The sequence below is a fragment of the Mandrillus leucophaeus genome, unplaced genomic scaffold (genome assembly GCF_000951045.1).
Source record: "Mandrillus leucophaeus isolate KB7577 unplaced genomic scaffold, Mleu.le_1.0 Scaffold686, whole genome shotgun sequence".
Classification (NCBI taxonomy): domain Eukaryota; kingdom Metazoa; phylum Chordata; class Mammalia; order Primates; family Cercopithecidae; genus Mandrillus; species Mandrillus leucophaeus.
In genome coordinates, this window is record NW_012107430.1 from 1,685,194 (window position 1) to 1,704,596 (window position 19,403).

General features: G+C 39.8%; 1 protein-coding gene across 2 annotated transcripts in view; it reads right to left on the bottom strand.

The window, feature by feature from the left end:
• SSPN (sarcospan) overlaps positions 1-15,635 on the bottom strand; it is a 37,565-nt gene extending 21,930 nt beyond the window's left edge. Inside the window, exon 1 of one of the 2 annotated variants that reach the window (XM_012002414.1) lies at positions 15,446-15,635. Coding sequence is in view for 1 of the 2 variants with exons in the window: in XM_012002413.1 (XP_011857803.1) it covers positions 15,030-15,308 (279 nt within the window). In the remaining variant the exon portion in view is untranslated. Of the gene's footprint in view, positions 1-15,029 lie in introns of both variants that reach the window. The other variant, XM_012002413.1, reaches the window with a different exon arrangement.
• Positions 15,636-19,403: the final 3,768 nt, after the last annotated feature.

A 19,403-nucleotide genomic window follows, 5' to 3' on the forward strand; every position in this document is an offset into this window, starting at 1 on the left:
AAAATTAGCAAACACTTGAAGAATTAATTATTAGTGGAGGCCAACTCTTACATGCATGTACATGTACACACACACACACACACACACACACACTTTGTAGGGACATGGATGAAGCCGGAAACAATCATTCTCAGCAAACTATCACAAGGACAAAAAAACAAACACCGCAAGTTCTCACTCATAGGTGAAAGTTGAACAATGAGAACACTTGGACACAGGAAGGGGAACATCACACACTGTGACCTGTCATGGGGTGGGGGAAGGGTGAAGGGATAGCATTAGGAGATATACCTAATGTAAATGATGAGTTACTGGGTGCAGCACACCAACATGGCACATGTATACATATGTAACAAACCTGCACGCTGTGCACATGTACCCTAGAACTTAAACTATAATTAAAAAAAAAAGAATTAGAGCTATAAGAATTCCAAATAATGGAAGTAATGAACAGAGCCTATAAAAAGTACATTCGAAACAATTAAAGACATGAAGGAAGGAAATGAAAACATAAAGAACAGGGCAATTTTTGAAGCACCAGGAATATATGAAAATAACATCAGTAACAACATCAGTGAGTTCTAGAAATGAAAAATTAAAATTGCTAGAAGGAAGAACTCAATGGACAGGTAAAAGGCAGATTAAACCTAAATGAAGAAGGGAATAGTGAACCAGAAGATCTGAGAAAATAACCCAAGATACAGCACAGAGAGATAAAGAGAGATGAAACATACTAGACAGGATAAGAAATATGGAGGGAGAATAAGAAGATTCTAAATATACATCTGACAGCGATTCCAGGCAAATGGATCAAAGAGAAGGGAGAACCAATATTAGGAAAAAAAAGGCTCAAATTTTTTCAGAATTCACGAAAAACCCAAAAATCTTAGATTCAGGAAACATAGCCAGTCCCTAGTAGGATTAACAAAAGCCAAATCCACTTTTAGACATACTGTAGCAAACTGTAGAAACCAAAAACAGAGAGAAAATCTGTAAAGCAACCAGAAGGGGCACGTTTCCTCTAAAGGAACAACAATTAGATGTTTGGCAAATGTCCTAGCAGCAATAACTGAAGTCCAGTGATAATAGGATAATATTTTCAAAAAACTGAGAGAAAATAGCTGTCAACCTAGGACCAGAGGAACGTTTTATAATCATTAACTTGTATGTAGCTATTAAGTGGACTAAAAATGTTACATGAAAATGGGCAGAATTATAAGAAGAAATAAAACCACATAATTTTAGGACATTTAACTCACATCTCTCAGTAACCTTTAGATGAAGCAGTAATGATATAGAAGCTGAAAAAACATGACTAACAAGCTTAATTTTAAAATTCAGTATAGAACTTTAAACCCCAAAATGAGAGAATCCACATTTTTTCCAAGCATTCATGAACTGTTTATAAAAATTAGTCACAAAATAAGTCTAATCAAATATCCAATAATTGATATGAAAAACACATGAACTGAGTACAAAGCAATTAAAGTAAACTCAATAATCAAAAGAATAGATAAAAGACATTAGAGAAGACCCAAATAAATGGTGAGATCATCTTTGGTCATGTATAGAAAGTACAAATCCCAGGAAATAACCAAAAGTATTTTTCTTGGAACTTGAAAAGCCCATTCTAAAGTGTATATGCAAGAGAAAATGGCTAAGATTCACCAAGAAAATTTTGAAGAAGAATAAAATGAAGGAAGATGGGTTGGGGTGGGCTGCTTATCCTATCATCTTTATAACAAGATGCATTATAGCATTATTTTAATTTAGACAATGGTATTGGCATAGTGATAGCCAAATAAAACAATAGAACTAAGGAAAGTCACAAAGCAAATCTAATATGGAAACTTGACAGATGATAAATGAGTGTAACAGATCAGTGTGAAAAGGACTGATTATTTATTAAATGGTGCTAAAACAATTATCAATCCATGTGAGAAAAAAATACATAGACCTTTCACATTATTGCAAAAAGTTAAACCACTTATAATAAAGATATGAATGCCCAAAAGCAAACCTTTAACATTTTTAGAAAATGGAATAGAAAAGTATTTTTATAGCCTTGGAGTAGGGAAAAATTTCTTTAAGCTATATCAAATCCATAAAAAAGGAATTGATACATATAAATATATTAAGATCAAATCTTTTTTCATAACAAAAACACCATAAATAAAAGACATGATACCAACCAGAAAAAGATATTTGTAGTACCTAAAACCACAAAGATTATGTAACAAAAGTAACAAATCCTATAAATAAATAAGAAACAAACAACCCATGGAAAATATTTTTGAATAAATAAATCATAGAAAACAAAATAAAATGGCCAATCAACATAAAATAAACCCAAAATGCAAATTAAAACAAGATACCATTGCACACAAATAAGATAGGTAAAGAACCCTGATTTACCATTGGTGCAGGTGAGGTGTAAGTTAGTTCAATTTGGATTTGTGGTAGTGACTTGGCAATATCTAGAAATTTGACGATGCCTATATCTTATGACCCAACAATTTGACCTCTAGGAATACGCCTTAATAAGACTTTAAAACATGTGCACAGCGAGTCATAAACAAGAATATCCACTGTTAACACTGTAATTGCAAAATAAAAAATCAGTTTTGAAAACAAATTCTCTTCAACAGGAGAATGCATAAATTAACTGTTATATATCCCCCCACCACCACTTTTTTTTGAGACAGGGTCTTGCTCTGTTGCCCAGGCTGAAGTGCAGTGGTGCAATCATGGCTCACCACTGTCTCAATCTCCCAGGTTCACATGATCCTCCCACCTCAGCCTCCTGAGTAGCTGGAACAACAGGCATATGCCACCACACCCAGCTAATTTTTGTATGTTTTTGCAGAGACAGGGTTTTGCCATGTTGCCCAGGCTTGAACTCCTAGGCTCAAGCAATCCTCCCGCCTTGGCCTCCCAAAGTGCTGGGATTACAGATGTTAGCCACTGTATCTGGCCAATGCTGTATATTCCTAACAGTGAAATTCAGTACAGCAAACATTAATGAATGGTATCTGTGTACTATTATAAATAAATCTCAAAAACGATGTTGAGCAGAAATGATAGGATACTATCTGTATAAAAATTAAAATATGATGTGTTGGTTATGGATATATACATATTTTCCAAATATGAAAACAGGCTTAGGCATAAAAAATACCAAATTCAGGATAGTACATATCTCTGGGGAAGATGGGAGGGGTAGGGGAATTTGATTCAGAAACAAAACACAGGGGACTTCAATGCAATATAGTGTTTTCCTTCTTAAAAAGTAAAAAAAGCAATTATTACAAAATATTTAAATTTAGCACAGCTAGGAATGGATAAATGGGCATTTTATTATTTTCTATGTTATTATGCAATTTAAATGTTTATAATTTTAAAAATCATAGAATTGCACAGAATTACTGACATTTGTTCAAATTCATACAGAAATGAAAATTTAAAAATCATTACCAAACATTTTTTGGAAAATGATTCTACATTGTTAGTAGAGCCAGAATTCTACCCATACTCCTAAGCTGGAGCCACTCCTCAAATTTCAAACCCTCTCTCCTTTCCTTTTCTGATCTTACCCTGAGGGTTCATCACGTTCTTCTCTGTGCTAGCACAGTACATTGTTTAAGGCACCACCGTGGCATTTTGTGTTTAAAACTAAATTGCAGTTAGTTGTACCTGTGTTTCCTCACCCAGGGACTAAGCTCCTGGGGGCACTATACCTGGCGTATGAAAATACAGAGGGAGAGTGGCTAGGGCGTGAGACGGTTCTGTTTCACCAGTAAGCACCCTTTTATAGGCTTCTGATATGTTTCTTCTCAACCTCCTAACTAACTCTTGGGATGACTTACCAGAAACTAATCACCAAGTTCCATAAATACATACTCTTGCAAAATAATCAATTTCCAAAGAATGTAAGAGAATCAAAGATTGTGTTCCAGCCTTTCTCATGAATCAACAGGAGGGGCAGAATTGTTACAAACAGTATTTGTGGGAAGAAATAAACAATCCATAGTTTATTTGTTTCACTTGAGGATTTTTCAAGCCCTCAGAAGAGGGAAAGGAATCTTGCTGATGTGGACTGAGCCTACCCCAGTGGTATAGTCATGGGCTGGATTTCATTGCTTAGCCATAATTAAGTCAGTTCTCAAATTAGGTCCCATTCTAGAAATCACTGCAGAGATAATTCTACATTAAACTTCTGGGTTCATATATGTCTAATAGTGCAATAAATATAAACATACTAAATAGCACGGTGCATAGAAATTGTACAGTAAATCAATATAAATTGAATTACGTAATATTGGAATGGGAGTATAAATGAGAGAACCATCTTGTTCAACCTTTAAAAATATTATCAAGTGGCTTTTCTAATTGAGAGCACTTTATGAAAAACAGTGTAAGGGAACATAAAGTAATAGATATTATAATATTACTTCTCCTTTGAAAGTGTTTTGTCCTTTTCAACATGAGGAGGTCAGTGTCCCCAAGCAGCCTGCAGCCTCTCCCACGTTTCCCCCTCGCCTCCCATGGCAACACGGGTTAGCCAGACACTGAGCTTTTTGTGATGTGTGTGTGAGGACAGAGAGAAGGGGAGCAAAGCTTCAGGGAGGTCTTGAGGTGGAAAAATTTGTGACGCACACGATTTGGTGACTGAAGAAGAATTCTTTCTTGAGGGTTGTATAACACAATAGTCATGGTCACCCTATGTGCATTTAAAAATTCCTAGTTGGTCTCGAGCCCTTAATGCACACCAAAACCCTTTAAGACGCTTCTCAAGCTACTTGTTCACGGAAAGATTATGAGACGAAGCCAACCTGTGTGGGTTTGGTCCTTCTGTTTCAGAACCTGACTAGCAAAGAGCCTGGGAGAAGTACATAAACTTATTGAACATGTAACTCATAAACTAAAAGATTCAAATTCTGTACACAGAATTCTGTATGCAGTCATGAAGAAATCCCTTCTCATTTATGATCATATGTTTGCCTTAAGGAGTCTGAGTTTGCCCTCTTCACTGCCTTGGGTGCCCCACTGTCTTCCTGAGGTAGGCACAGTCCTCCTGCAAGTTTCTCCCTGAGAGAAGAGCACCTCCATCCTCCAACAGAATTGATGAGGACTGAAATGCTGTTGCCCTTATCTTAGAAAATGCCTCCTTCATAGCTTTCCTGGCATAGCTAAATGTGAGATGGGGCTAAGCCTGTGAGATCAGGCTAATGGCCTGATATGCATGCCACACCTGATACTTCAGAAGGAAGCCAGCCAGGGAAGTGTTTTTCTCCCCACCTAGTAATAAAGCTAAAATTCTCTCCCTCATCAAAGTCTAGTTAACACATTAGCAGCCCTTGCCCCCTTTTCTGGTCTCCGGTCATTATCTTCCATATGAAAGAGAGGGCTTGATAATAACATATCTAAAAGGGGTTTTTAATTGCTCCTTACAATGAATGCTGAATCTAACGCTTTAAAAACAACTGAGTGGGATGCCACTTAAAAGCACATCCTCCAGGTTTCTCACCACCTCTCTCAGTACCATGGCACTCCTAGCCAGGGGAGAGTTGCTCATTTCTGCAAAGATTAGAAGCAGGTCCAACAGAACTTCTTCAGCAGAATCTGAGAACGTTCATTTGTGAACAAACTGTTTGCTTTCCAATGTCCCGTCACTTACTGGACTTTTGCCAGCCCCGGGAAACACCGTACTGAAACATTCACATTTATGAAATTCATAATTAAGAGGGGACTGTGACTCTAGCAACATTAGGTCAGAGAGCATTGACTTTAAATAAGATCAAAAATCAAACTGGAGAGTTTACAGTATCCCATTGTGGCCATGCCTTTTCGTTTTGGAACTGAGATTGGATCAATTGTTACAAAAGGCTGCATGTTTTAGTCTTCCCTAGTCTTTCCCTCTTGGGTGACTTGGGTTTCTGCAATTGAGTACTTAGTGAAGGAAAAGCAGAGCCCAACTCAGGACTTCTTAAGTGAGTGAACAGAATCCAATGAGAAGCCCTTAAATGTGTGTCAAAGTGAAGATCTACCAAAGAGCGAAGGCACCTACTGAAGGCTATTACCTCATAAGGTTCAAAGGGAGGGTAGGGGGTGCCCACAGTGTGCGATCACTACTCCCCACAGGACAGCAGGCTTGATCAATGGCTGAACATATAAGCATTTCCCAACCATATCACTCAGCCAGCCGCCTTTGTGTCAGAAGCCAAAGCATCCTTAAGCTACATCTTGACATCAGGGTACTCCCTGGAGCATAAAGAAATGAAGGAATTTACAGCATGGAGTTTCCTAAGCCTTAAAGAGTTAATGCAGCAAAGGAAATGCCTAAGTTAACCTTAGAATTGTATTCACTAGCTAGATTTACTTGATTTTATTTTTACAGAAATTTGACAAAAGAAGCAATCTGTAAATGCAATGAAAACAACCTCCTCCATATGTCTCACTACTGGCATGAGCACAGAGCCACACCACCCCATCGTACCTCCACGTGTCAGTTTACTGGCTCAGAATCCCTATCAGAAACACTCAGACTTCTAGCTGTTCCAAGAAAGCCGTAGGGCTTTCAATAATAAGCTGTGAAACGAGCTTAAGAATCGCTGATTCTTAAGGGCAAATGTATAACCCTCACCGGAAGTGCTATGGACTGAACTGTGTCCCCCTAAGTTCATATGTTGAAGTTCTAACCGCAAAAGTAACTATATTTGAAGATAGGGCTTTTAGGAGGTAATTAAGGCTAAATAAGATCTTAAGCATGGGGTCCTAATCCAACAGGACTGCAGGATTCATGAGAGGGGAAGAGAAAGAGATCTCTTCCTCTCTTCACATGCATGAACTGAGAAAAGACCATGTGAGCACACAGCAAGAAGGCAGCCGCCTGCAAGCCAGGAAGAGAACCCTACCCAGCCCCTAACCATGCTGACACCCTGATCTTGGACTTCCAGTCTCCAGAACTGTGAGAAAATGAATGTTTGCTGTTTAAGCCACCCAGTCTACAGTATCTTGTTATAGCAGCCTGAGCCGACTAAGACAGAAAGAAAAATGTATTTTAGTTAATGCCATATGTGTAGGTGTACACATATGAATTTTAAAATTAACCAGAGTGATGGAGTGAGCTGCTTCACTCAGGCATCTGAGAGTTACTCTTGCCAAGTTTTATCTCAATACACAGAGATCTGAGACTGTATCCAAACCATCTGAAAGAGGGTGTGCCTATGGAATAGGTTTTTATATAGCTTATGCTGTAAAGCCTGTTCCCAGCATCTATTTTTTTAAAAGAAGTTCACTGTAAGCTTATGAACTCATCGTGATAAACCTAGACTTGAACATTCACAGCAAATAATAACTGGAAGGTTAAACTATGACATCATGAGGTCCCATCCAGCTCTGGATTTTGATGGACTTTTTTTGACCAGTACTTCCTTAGTTTGCCAGGATGGAAGACCTAAAAATGAACTGCATTTTGCAGTGAATTATACCTAATTAAAGTTTAATGACTAGATTACATTCCTGTCTGATATGATTTGGTTCTGCGTCCCCACCCAAATCTCTCTCGAATTGTAATCCCCACGTGTTGAGGGGGAACCTGGTGGAAGCTGGTTTGATCATGGGGGTAGTTCCCCCTATGCTGTTCTCGTGATAGTCAGTGAGTTCTCATGAGATCTAATGGTTTACAAGCAGCAGTTTCCCCAGTGCTTTCTCTCCTGCAGCCATATAAGACATGACTTTCTTCTCCTTTGCCTTCTGCCATGATTGTAAGTTTCCTGAGGCCTCCTCAGCCACGTGGAATGGTTAGTCAATTAAACTTCCTTTCTTTATAAATCAATCAGTCTCAGGTAGTATCTTTACAGCAGTGTGAGAACAGACTAATACACTGTCCTACAGTAACATAGAAACATATATGCTGAACTCTTCAACATAACCTGTGTGTTTCCTTTTAATGTTATCATTAACCCTTTGGGGCACAGTACAACCAAGTGGATCCAGTGAAAGAACACCCTTAATAGAAATGTCTCAGATACAGCTAAAGGCAAGAGCAAGTCTAGAAAACATCCATTTTCTCAGACCACATTGAAAGAGGAGGTCATATTGGCAATTTAGCTATTCAACTGTTAGACTAAACATTAGTGAAATCTATGCCATTGCTTTCTTCATAAAAGGTGAGAGTGGTAATATCAACATCTAGCATTCAGTCACATCAATCCTAATACGTCCTATTCTAGTTAGGAGAGTGCAAAATAAGTCAAATGACCTTCCTGAGTTCTGCCATTTTATAACATGAAATAAAAAATCTAGGTAATGCTAAGTTAATATGTTCTGAATTATTCTAGAATCCAGAAGCCAAAATAGAATAATAACACATTCCTTACCATTACCTCATAGTTGTCTTAAATGTCATAAATAAATTTGTCTGCGTTTGAATATACAACTACAGTCAGCCCTTTGTATCAGTGGGCTCCATATCTATGAATTTAATCAACCACGGATCGAAAACATTTGGACAAAAAAAGGATGGTTGCATCTGTGTTGAACATGTACAGACTTTCTCATGTCATTATTCCCTAAATAATATAGTATGTCAACTGTTTACATAGTATTTACATTGTATTAGGTATTATAAGTAATCTAGAAATGATTTAAAGTATATGGTAGGATGTGCATAAATTATATGCAAATACTACACCAGTTTATAGCAGGGACTTGAGTATCTGTGAATTTTGGTATCAGGAGTCCCAGAACCAATCCCCTGCAGATACTAAGGGATGACTGTATCTAGTTTAAAAATGGGTATATGCATGTTCAAACACAAGCTCTGATTTTTTTTTTTTTTTTTTGAGACGGAGTCTCACGCTGTGGCCCAGGCTGGAGTGCAGTGGCCGGATCTGAGCTCACTGCAAGCTCCGCCTCCCAGCTTTGCGCCATTCTCCTGCCTCAGCCTCCCGAGTCGCAGGGACTACAGGCGCCCGCCACCTCGCCCGGCTATTTTTTGTATTTTTTAGTAGAGACGGGGTTTCACTGTGTTAGCCAGGATGGTCTCGATCTCCTGACCTCGTGATCCGCCCGTCTCGGCCTCCCAAAGTGCTGGGATTACAGGCTTGAGCCACCGCGCCCGGCGTACAAGCTCTGATAATGGCAAGTATGGAATAAATAGATTTCAATTCAACATTTATTAACTATCCATTATGTGTCAGGGAATATATAGTGGCCCTGAGAATATTACTTAAAGTAAGAGAATGAATTATTTTATTTTTCATTTGATTATCCCAAAATCTATGTGCCAGTATTTCTATCAAAAAATTAAATCAAAAATGATGACTGACATCTCAAAAGCTTCCAGACATTAACTTTCTGAGTTGAATATATCCACAACACAGGATTGAAAAACATCAGAACCTGCCCCTTCTCCTCCTTATTTCAAACGAAAAAAAAAAAAAGAAAAAGAAGAAGATTTAGGGACAACTTCGTCATTATATAAGCACTCTCTTGGCCTTTGCATATCAGGCTTAGTATAAGGCTGTAAGTAGAGGTGAAAACACATTTCTCCTGCTGATCCTGAACATCTAATGATTTTGCTCAGTCTTAACCTATCTTATTCTTTATTCTATTCCTGAAATTCTTTCAGGAAACATTTTGCCAAATTCTTTCTTTCTTTCTTTCTTTTTTCCTGTTACGGGGTCTCACTCTGGTGCCCAGGCTGGAGTGCAGTGGTGCAATCTCAGCTCACTGCAACCTCTGCCTCCCCAGCTCAAGTGATCGTCCCACCTCAGCCTCCCAATTAGCTGGGACTACAGGTGGGTGCCACCACACCCAGCTAAATTTTTGTATTTTTGGTACAGATGGGATTTTGCCATGTTGCCCAGGCTGGTCTCAAAATCCTGAGCTCATGCAATTTGCCTGCGTTGGCCTCCCAAAGTGCCAGGATTACAGGTGTAAGACAATGTGCCCAGCCTCACCAAATTCTTGAATATTCCATTTTACTTCCATATATATTAAAATTAACTTCTTTTGCCAAAATAATTCAATTGCATTCCATTTTTATACTTACCATGAGAACTTCCTATGCCTATAAGATAATTTTCCTCTCATTATTGTTCTATGTATTCAGTGGAGATTGAGATGGGCCATGTAATTATCTCTCCTCAGTTCCTAACAATCCTGTGGCAGTTGCCATAATAAAAATTATTTCCCAGGGATACCAGGGATGCTACACTATATTTTGGAAGCATAATAAAGTCCCAAAATGAAGAATAATCTGTTACTATGCAGTGTACGCCTAAAAATGTAATTCCAGATTAAAATTTTCAAATGTCAATACACCTCTATAGAAAGTTAACACCACATTTAGCTTCTTGACTTGAGGGTTTATCCCATACCCTAATGCCAAACCTTTCTCTCTTCTAGTTACTTTTTGTAACTATGATCAAACCATTTAGCTAAATTATTAACTTACTTTCTCTACTTATAAAATCTGGATAACAATCATATTTGTTTGTTATTTGCTATATGTCATATGTCTACTTGTGAGTTTCGTGGTATATTCTGCTTTAAAATAAATAACCACCCAATTTCCCCTTCCATTAAGGCAAGACTTAAAATCAGTTTTTAAAACCTGAATAAACCTGCAACTTGAATTTCTTAGGATAAGTTAACATATGAAAGCTGTTACTGAAATTTTTGACAGGACTTTTAATCATTACAGATTCGTGTGATGAGTTTTACGAATGGCATTAAATAAAAGAAATATTCTTCCCTTTCTTTTAAGCCCTTGCCTTAAACTTTCCAATCTGATTAATACAGTATTTATCTCAGAGTTTTTATTCCACTGAGTGGGGTATGGGAGCAATGGAGGGAGAGTGGGGGAAGTTAAAAAGCACAATAAGGCAAAGAAATTCCTACTTTCCATGGGAATATTCCCTACAAGGGCCAAGAGAATATTGAATACTAAGTATTTTCACTGGGGATGAGACGCAAGAGTTTGCACTTAAATTGACTTTGGAGTAGAGATGCCAAAGCAAATAAATCACTGCAAGTGGAATACTTTGAAAGGTAAATGGGTCTTAACAATATTTGTGTAGGTTAAATTTTCTAATCGGAAGTATTCATTACTGTCAGATATAATAAGGGCATGTGTCCATCAGGATCTGGAGATCTCCTCCAGGTAGCTGATTCATTATTTTTAGGCCATTGCGTAGCACAGCAGACACCCTCCACAGATGTTACTGAATGAAGAAGGGAAAACAAAAGGTTAAGCATGCAATGCTTTACCTAAACTAAAACGGTATTCATTTGAGTGAGAAGTAAAATCCTCAAAGTCCTTAGATTACTTCAATCCTTACACACTTTTCATCAATAGGAATTCCAGAAAAATGAGCAAATTTGAATTCCCATCTGACTTAGCTACTAAAGCCATTAACAGAATAAAATGCAGAACAAACTTCTCTGTCCTAGGATCCCCTGTACCCAGCCAAGTGAATCCTCAAAAGTTGCTATTTCACTTTGTTTTGTCATTGCGGTACGACTTACATCCCTCAAACCATCTATAAAGAATTATAAGACATGAACAGCACTTTTACAAGTTACATAGTCTCCATAGTGACTCCATGCTGGGGTTTCCCCCCACCCCTTACAGTAATCTTTTGTAATCAAAGTAAAAAGACTTCAGTCATCTTTTGACTGGGGATTGGAGTCACATTTATGGATAGATAAAAAATGACCTATTTGTTTTCCTGAAATTCCACTGGACATAAATTTCTGATCATAGATCACCAAGGGCCTCTTTAGTCTGTAACCACACCTTGAATATACATCAAGTCAGTCAGGCATTGGTCAAAGAAAAGTCACCTAAGTGGATTTACCCATATATCCAGGTTCTGTTAAGAAAATGGCAATCCCCAAATTCCAAGTTAATAGGATAGTGGCCCCTGTAAAATTAAGTGATAACTACATGAGAAGAGGCAACCAGAAAAAAGGGAAACAAAAGAGTGGAACATGGAAAGTTGTAGATGGCGTGGGTGCCTCCCTCAGCTTGACTTCTGCCTACATCCCGGGGCTAGTGTGACTCAGCAGCCCCAGCGATGGGCTTGGATTGCTTTGGTTTGGTGGGGCTCCTGAACAGAGAAAGCTGATATAACCCAGCAGGATATACCAGCCCTGAATCACTGCATATCCCAAAGGAAAAATGACCTTGAGGAGGCCACTCTCCTCCAAGTTCCTTTTTATAAACCTCCAGAAAGATTCAGAAAGTACTGGACCAATCAAATACCACTGCGATTGCTAAATAGTGACTTGGCTGAGAACAGAGAAAGGTGAGACAGCCAAACTGCTATTTTCTTCAGGGTTCAAACTAGTCTTGGAAATGTAGCAAGTCAAAAATGATAGTTTTGCAAGTCTAGAGATGAAATAAAGCCACCTTTCCTCTGAAGAGTGACACCACCAGTGACTGCTTCCCAAGCAGCTGATAAGTAAAGCTAACTCATTGAACCATGCCATTTGTTGGCACTATTTTAAGTGCTTTACATGTATTAATTTATTTCATCCTCAAAGCAACCCGAAAAGGTAGGAATTATTATCATTCTGATTTGGTTAGTAAAGAAATGGAAACCTAGAGAAGTCAAGTAACTTGTCCAAAATTATTCGGCACACAAGTTAGGTGTGGCGGCGCACGCCCGTAATTCCAGCCACTTAGGAGGCTGAAGCACAAGAATCTCTTGAACCCGGGAGGGGGAGGTTGCAGTGAGCCAAAATCATGCCACAGCACTCCAGCCTGGGTGACAGAACAAGTCTCTGTCTCCAAAAAAAACCCCCAAAACCCAAAGTTATTCGGCACACAGTGGCTGAGCTAGGGCTCAACACCAGGTGTGGTGCGTACACATCTGCACTTCGCCATCTGCCTCGCTTCTTTTCCCTTCCCTGAAAGCTTGGAAGAGTGCCCCGTGACCAACCACAGACAGCGTGGTGGGGACAAGCAGACCGTGGTGTCTGTGTGAGACAGTGACACATTGCCCAAATTCTGGCCCTGCTAGGATGACAGTTGCTCCTGGCCTGGCTTCTCAGAGACCCTCCTCACTAGTCTCGGGACATCTCTACTAGCTGCTCTGCTCTACATAGCTTCTCAGCTGAAAGAAAATCTAAGATGACAGATTTCATGAGGGCTATGTACTGAGAGCAAACTTCAAATGAATCCTAGATGATAAAAAAGAAAACCAGAAAGAGCAGAGACCTGGCTGTATATAATGCCCTTTGTGCAACACCCAGGGAGCTTCCAGGGCAATTAGGAACATCATTTCCCCCAGGAGATTTAGTTCATAACATTTCTGGGTTGCACGGTTCGTATGTTCATGCCTTAAACCTTAAAATAGGTTTTTTCTCTATCTAATTTACCTCTTTGGTGCTGAGCTTTTTGAAGTTGCAATAAAGAAAGGATGGGGAACACATTCGCAAATGATATTTAAAAACATTGAATGAAAGAGCTTCATTCTTTGTTTTAATTCCCCTGGCATTAAAGGCCAGACATTTTTTCCCCCTGGGTATGTGGATAGTCATTGAGGTGTCTGAAATACCCAGTATATCTTACTGAAAAGCTATTTTTAAAATCACTTGATTTAGAAAACTCCAATCATGATAATTTCATGGGAATTCTTAGCACAAAAATTAAAGTTTTAAATTACTATGCAAAAATTTGTGTATTCAAATAATCTTAATTAGGAAATACCTCCATCAATGCATATATATCAGGTCTCTCTAATGTCTGTCCGTGATACAAAATTATTTTGAGGGATGTTTTGTGAGTTATAGTTCCTGTGGTCAGTAATAGCAGTAAGGATGCAATATGAGACTAGGAGTCAAAAATGTCATTTCTAGTCTTTCCTGATTCGACCACATTCAATCTCTGGGCTTGAGAATGTCATCTAACTTCTCTTAGCCTATTTCCTCACATCCGAAAGGAATAACAATTCCCACTTCAAAGTGTTGTTTCATGGGTCAAATGAAATAACGCATGTGAAAGAGTTTAATAAGCTACAAGACACTGTAATATAACATAATATTAAAGTTACAAACCAAATGTGGTGGCAGCGTGGTTCAATGAGGAAAATGCAGATATAGTCTAGCATAAAAAGCAATCAGCATGGCTGAATGCTTTACTCACTCATGACCCTGGGTGAGTCTGGCGTGGATTCTCTCATTTGAGAAATGAGAATGATTAAAAAGATCCCATCAGGATGATGTGGGGATTAGAAATAATACATGTAAGGCCTCTAGCAGGGCGTGCACACAGTAGGTATTCAATAAGTGGCACCCGTTTTACATTAAAGAATTCATTTAACCAAGCCAAGTATGCTATACGTTTCAACACTCACAACAGCTGAGTACTGCTCTACTTAGAACAGTACATCCATCAGGGGAGTCCCAAATATACTTCTGCCATGGCCAGCGCCCTGAGTTTATCCCACTTTAGACTCCAGTGGATTAAGGCTGTGCTTGCTGTATTCGCATTTCCTGCCTTAGCCCATCATTTCATGAAACTTACTAATGGAGCTTCAGTTTAAAACATAAAATGAATGCTACTCAATGTGGCACCTCCAAGTACAGGCTTTCTCCTCTCCTGCTTTTACTAGATGAACTTAATTCACTTTTTGCCACTTGCTTAAGGACAGGGGTGGGGTCTGGTAATAGGATAAGGAAAAAGCCCGAATGAATCTGCTGTTGTTATTGAGGTTGTTCAGTCTGACCAAAATAAGCAGCTTTTGAAATGAACTCCCCCGCTCCAGAGCGTCAGAGTCAGGCCCCCGTGCAGGCTCTGGGAGCGGCGAGCAGGAGAGGGGCAGGAGTTCTATCGCGTCCAGCCGTGCCCCGCCCGGGAAAACCCAGTGCCCCACGCATCAGTCACCAAGCAGAGCGCGAGTTAGAGGAGTGAACCCGGGGAAGGGCACATGCAGCTGGGTTAGTCTCAACTCGACCATGCGACTTCGCATTCCTGTTTGGCAAACGCGCTTAGGCAAAACAGACTCGATGCTTACAATGATCCCAGCCCAAAATGGAGTGTCCCTGACTAGCAGGGAGGAGCTGATGCTCGCCATGAGGAAGCCCACCACGGTCACGGCGATGCCCAGGGCCAGCTGCAGCAGGGCGAGCAGCAGCGGGAACCGGCAGCCGCAGCAGGTCCGGGGCTCCTCCTCCCCGCACTCCTTGGGGGCCCCCGTGCCCTTCTTCGGCTCCATGTCGTCGGGCCCAGCGGCGTCCGCGGCCGGCGGCCCCCCCTGCCTCTGCTGGCCGCGGGGCTGCTTGTTCTTGCCCATGGCGCTGCGAGGCTGGGTGGGTGGGTGCGTGTGCGGCGCCCTGGGCCCTGGAGCGCGGCGCACGGCTGGCTCGGCCTGCCCTGGTATTCGAATTATGGAGGCTGAACAAATATGGAAAACATTTGGAGCCGACTCACCGAGCCTCCAAAGGCCACGGGGAGCCCGCAGCAGAGGGGGATTCGAGGGGGGTCGCCAACTGCCAACGCGCCGGGACGCAGCGCCTGCTGGGCCCCAGGCAGGGTTTGCAGGTCGCCCGCGGGAACCGGCGCGGGTCCCTTGGCCGCCTGAGCCTGTGCACTTTAGACAGGCTGCGAGTGCGCGCGTGTGAGAGTGCGGGGTGTCTGTTTTCCTCACTCAAAACTCCAGGATTGTTTTGGTTTTGCTTTCTGTGAGGTGCAGTGCCACGTGATGAATGTTGAAATCGTTTGAGCTTAATTAATACACAGTTTAAACCAAAATAGGCATTGCTGGGCTCTAAGCTGCGAAGTCATTTCCAGAAGTTAAGTCGTTGTTACTTTCCTACAGAGGCACAGGCTCTCTTTTCTTTCTGCTCTCTGTAATCCAGCTGACAAACGAATACAGACATTTTTCGCATTTAGGTGTTTTTGAATCTTTCTAAAGATGTTAGAACTCTCTAATTGGGAACTCTCTTTCACATATATTATTAATTATTATTATTTTCCAAACAGGGGCTCACTGTGTTGCCCAGGCTGGAGTGCAGTGTCACCATCCTAGCTCACTGCAGCCTCGGACTCCTCGACTCAATAGCTTCTCTCTCCTCAGTCTCCCAAGTGGCTGGGACTACAGGCAATCGCCAACACACCTGGCTAATTTTTTTTATTTTTTTCATAGAGATGGCATCTCATTATGTTGTCCAAGCTGGTCTTGAACTCCTGGTTTCAAGGGATTCTGCTGCTTCAGCTTCCCAAAGTGCTGGGATTACAGACAAGAGCCACCATGCACCTGGCCTCTCACGTGTATTTGTTTTTAAAAGCTCTGTTGGCCGGGCGCGATGGCTCATGCCTGTAATCCCAGCACTTTGGGAGGCCAAGGTGGGTGGATCACAAGATCAAGAGTTCAAGACCAGCCTGGCCAACATGGTGAAACCCCGTCTCCACTAAAAATACAAAAATTAGCCAGGCATGGTGGCATGCACCTACAGTCCCAGCTACTTGGGAGGCTGAGGCAGGAGAATCACTTGAACCCGGGAGGCAGAGGTTGTAGTGAGCCGCGATCACGGCACTGCACTCCAGCCTGGGAGACAAAGCAAGACTCCTAGTTAGTCTTCACTCATCTCCACAACAGTGCTTAGGGAGATTGGATTGTCCATCTTAGAGACAGACACTTTTACTCAGTCAATATTTAAGAGTTATTTTTAAAGCACCTACAATGTGCTAAGATACAAAGATGTTCAAAATAGACTTGGTCCTGGCCCAAAGTCACAGAAGAAATCAATAAAACTGATTATTCTTATTCCCGCATACCTCTACTCAGTAGCACTTAGAGCAAATTTCAGTGAAACCACTAAAAAATGGTCCCATCACTTTGGGGGTATTTATATCTCCTTTGGTATGGTCATTGTAACATTCAGAAAGCTAGATTCAAAACTAAGTGACGTTGCCAAGATGTTAGGATAAAGGCTACTCCTAGGTTGTTCGCTATCAGCAAATTTAAAGAAAGTCCAACTCCCTGCTGTTTGCTTTAGAATTAGAAACTAATCATCATCAGCTCTTTTTGTAAACTGCCAAGTCCCCACAAAAGTAACCTTGAAGACAAAAAGTACGTACTTCATCCTTACTTATTTTATGATCTTCGGTGTTCTCCTTATGCCTTCCTTCTGGACCAGTGAGAAAAATAATGGTTCATGGAACAAATACATTTGCTTAGAAAACAGAATCTAAACCACACATCCCAGTCCCATGCAGAGGCAGTAGAAACAGCACTCACTCTCACCAGAGAAACAGAGTGGCTGAGGCAAGGTTATGGTCAGCTTTGAGGCCATCACACCACAAGGTGTTTCTATTGTGAACAGACAAACAAAATCAGGCATTACACCAAGATACCCACCTGACTTGGGCCTGACTGAGAAGAACCCAAATGACAAAACAAGAAAATGCTTGGTTTTCCCATGTAAATACAGTAAATATTTATAGAAAGTCAACTGACTATCTGGAATCAAGTATGTGTTTTTATTAGCTACCTATTGCTGAGTATTCTGTAACAAACACATGACTGGTGCTTTACATATTTTACTGTCACCCCTTATAACCACCTTATAATTATAGTTTCCACTTTTAAAGATGAAAAAATTCGAGTATCAGAATTATTAAGTAATTGGATTAAAGTCACTAACCTACTTATGAATGGGGGTAAGTGGAACCAGATGTGAACTCCAAAGCCAATGGTCTAGAGGATTAACTGTTTTATTAATTATTTCCTGTATGTATATTGCCTATAGGCAAACAAGTGGCTAGACTGTTTAAATTGTGATTTTAAACAATTTAATTGTCATGGGTAGCATAGTATCTATAACAGAGTTAATTACAAACTTAGACCTAAAGATGAGTACTATACAAAAATATCTTGATTCATCACCATAATATATATTTAATGGCCACAGGAGACCGTTATTCCATTAGTACTAGTTTATAACTAGATACAAGCTCTATTTGCTGACCATACTGCCAAACTGCCATGTAATTCGAAGTGAAACATTTTTAGCCTTTTCCTCAAAACCTTAAATTATATGTAAGTTTAAATAGTCAAACAAGATAATAGGATATTGCTGTACATTTGTCTTCTGAGTTTCACAACTAGTGGCTTACAGTTATAAAACAGTTGTACATATATTCTTTTTTAAAAAGCTTACTTTTAATTGCCTCACTGAGACACATTACAAATGAAAGCAATGTAAATGAACAACATCCCAGATGTATTGAAATTCTTCTAGTCTGATTACAAGTGCAGACTACAATTTTCAGCCTTTGGTGGTCTAGGGAAACTCACACCTGCTCCGTTTCCCAACGGCTTGGTTGAGTCTGTGTTTAAGGAGGCCTGGTCTTTGGTAACACCATGAGTTGATAGTGACGAGGATGTCATTTTCACTTAATTGATATCGGAAAGTAAAAACAAAGAAAAGTTACTGTCAAATAGTGATAGAGAGTAATCAAGGCTAAAATAGATCAGACTCTCATTACGGATACAACAAATAAAACTTCGTTTTACACGTACCTTCCACTGAGAAAAAATCATCACGTCTAGCTCATCACAGAGTTTAACAGAAATGAACCAGGTTTTTCAGTATTCATAAATTATGATGTCACCATTTTATAGGTTAAGCAATAACCTCTTCAGATATTTATATTACCGGGAAAAAAGGCACAGTAGGAACAAAGTGTTTTCGGATACTCTTGGCTGCTTCCATAATTCAAAACTGACAAAGATTGTAAATTAGAAATTGCAGAAGAGTAGTTAATATATGGTTTAGATTATTTTGATCCTCTTGGGGGAGGAAACAAAATCAAGCCAGTATCTCTATCTTTGCAGTCCATCTCAAACTTAACATTATTTTCAAGTATTTATGCATCAGAGGTTCAGAACAGGGAAGATGATAACTCTTTAAAACTAGTGTGATTAACAAAATGTCCTTAGGAAACCCAAGTAGAAATAATTTTTAAACCAACATATTCTCAAACACATGATCTCACATTCCCCAAGAACAAAAAGGGATGGAAAAAAATTATTACATTTCCAAGGTTTATATCAAGCCTTTTTCATATGTAACTAAATATATCTAAAGTGTTCAATTAGATTCGATTTAAAGAAGTATCAAATACTCTGCCGAAAACAATTAGGAATTCATTTGTGATATGCAGGCTGCTGCCCCCATATGCCTTGATGGCCTCCATACCTAAAATGACTCTAGGGATATTGCTGACCTCTGTGTGTGTATTTGTGTGTGAGTGTGTGTGTAGAACAAATTAAAACAACTCCTATTTTTTTTTTTTATTTTCTTTATTTCTATGTCATTAATTCTAAATGTGTCTTTGGGCTCATTTTTTTCTCAGCAGAATTGACCCATTTATAATTTTTGCT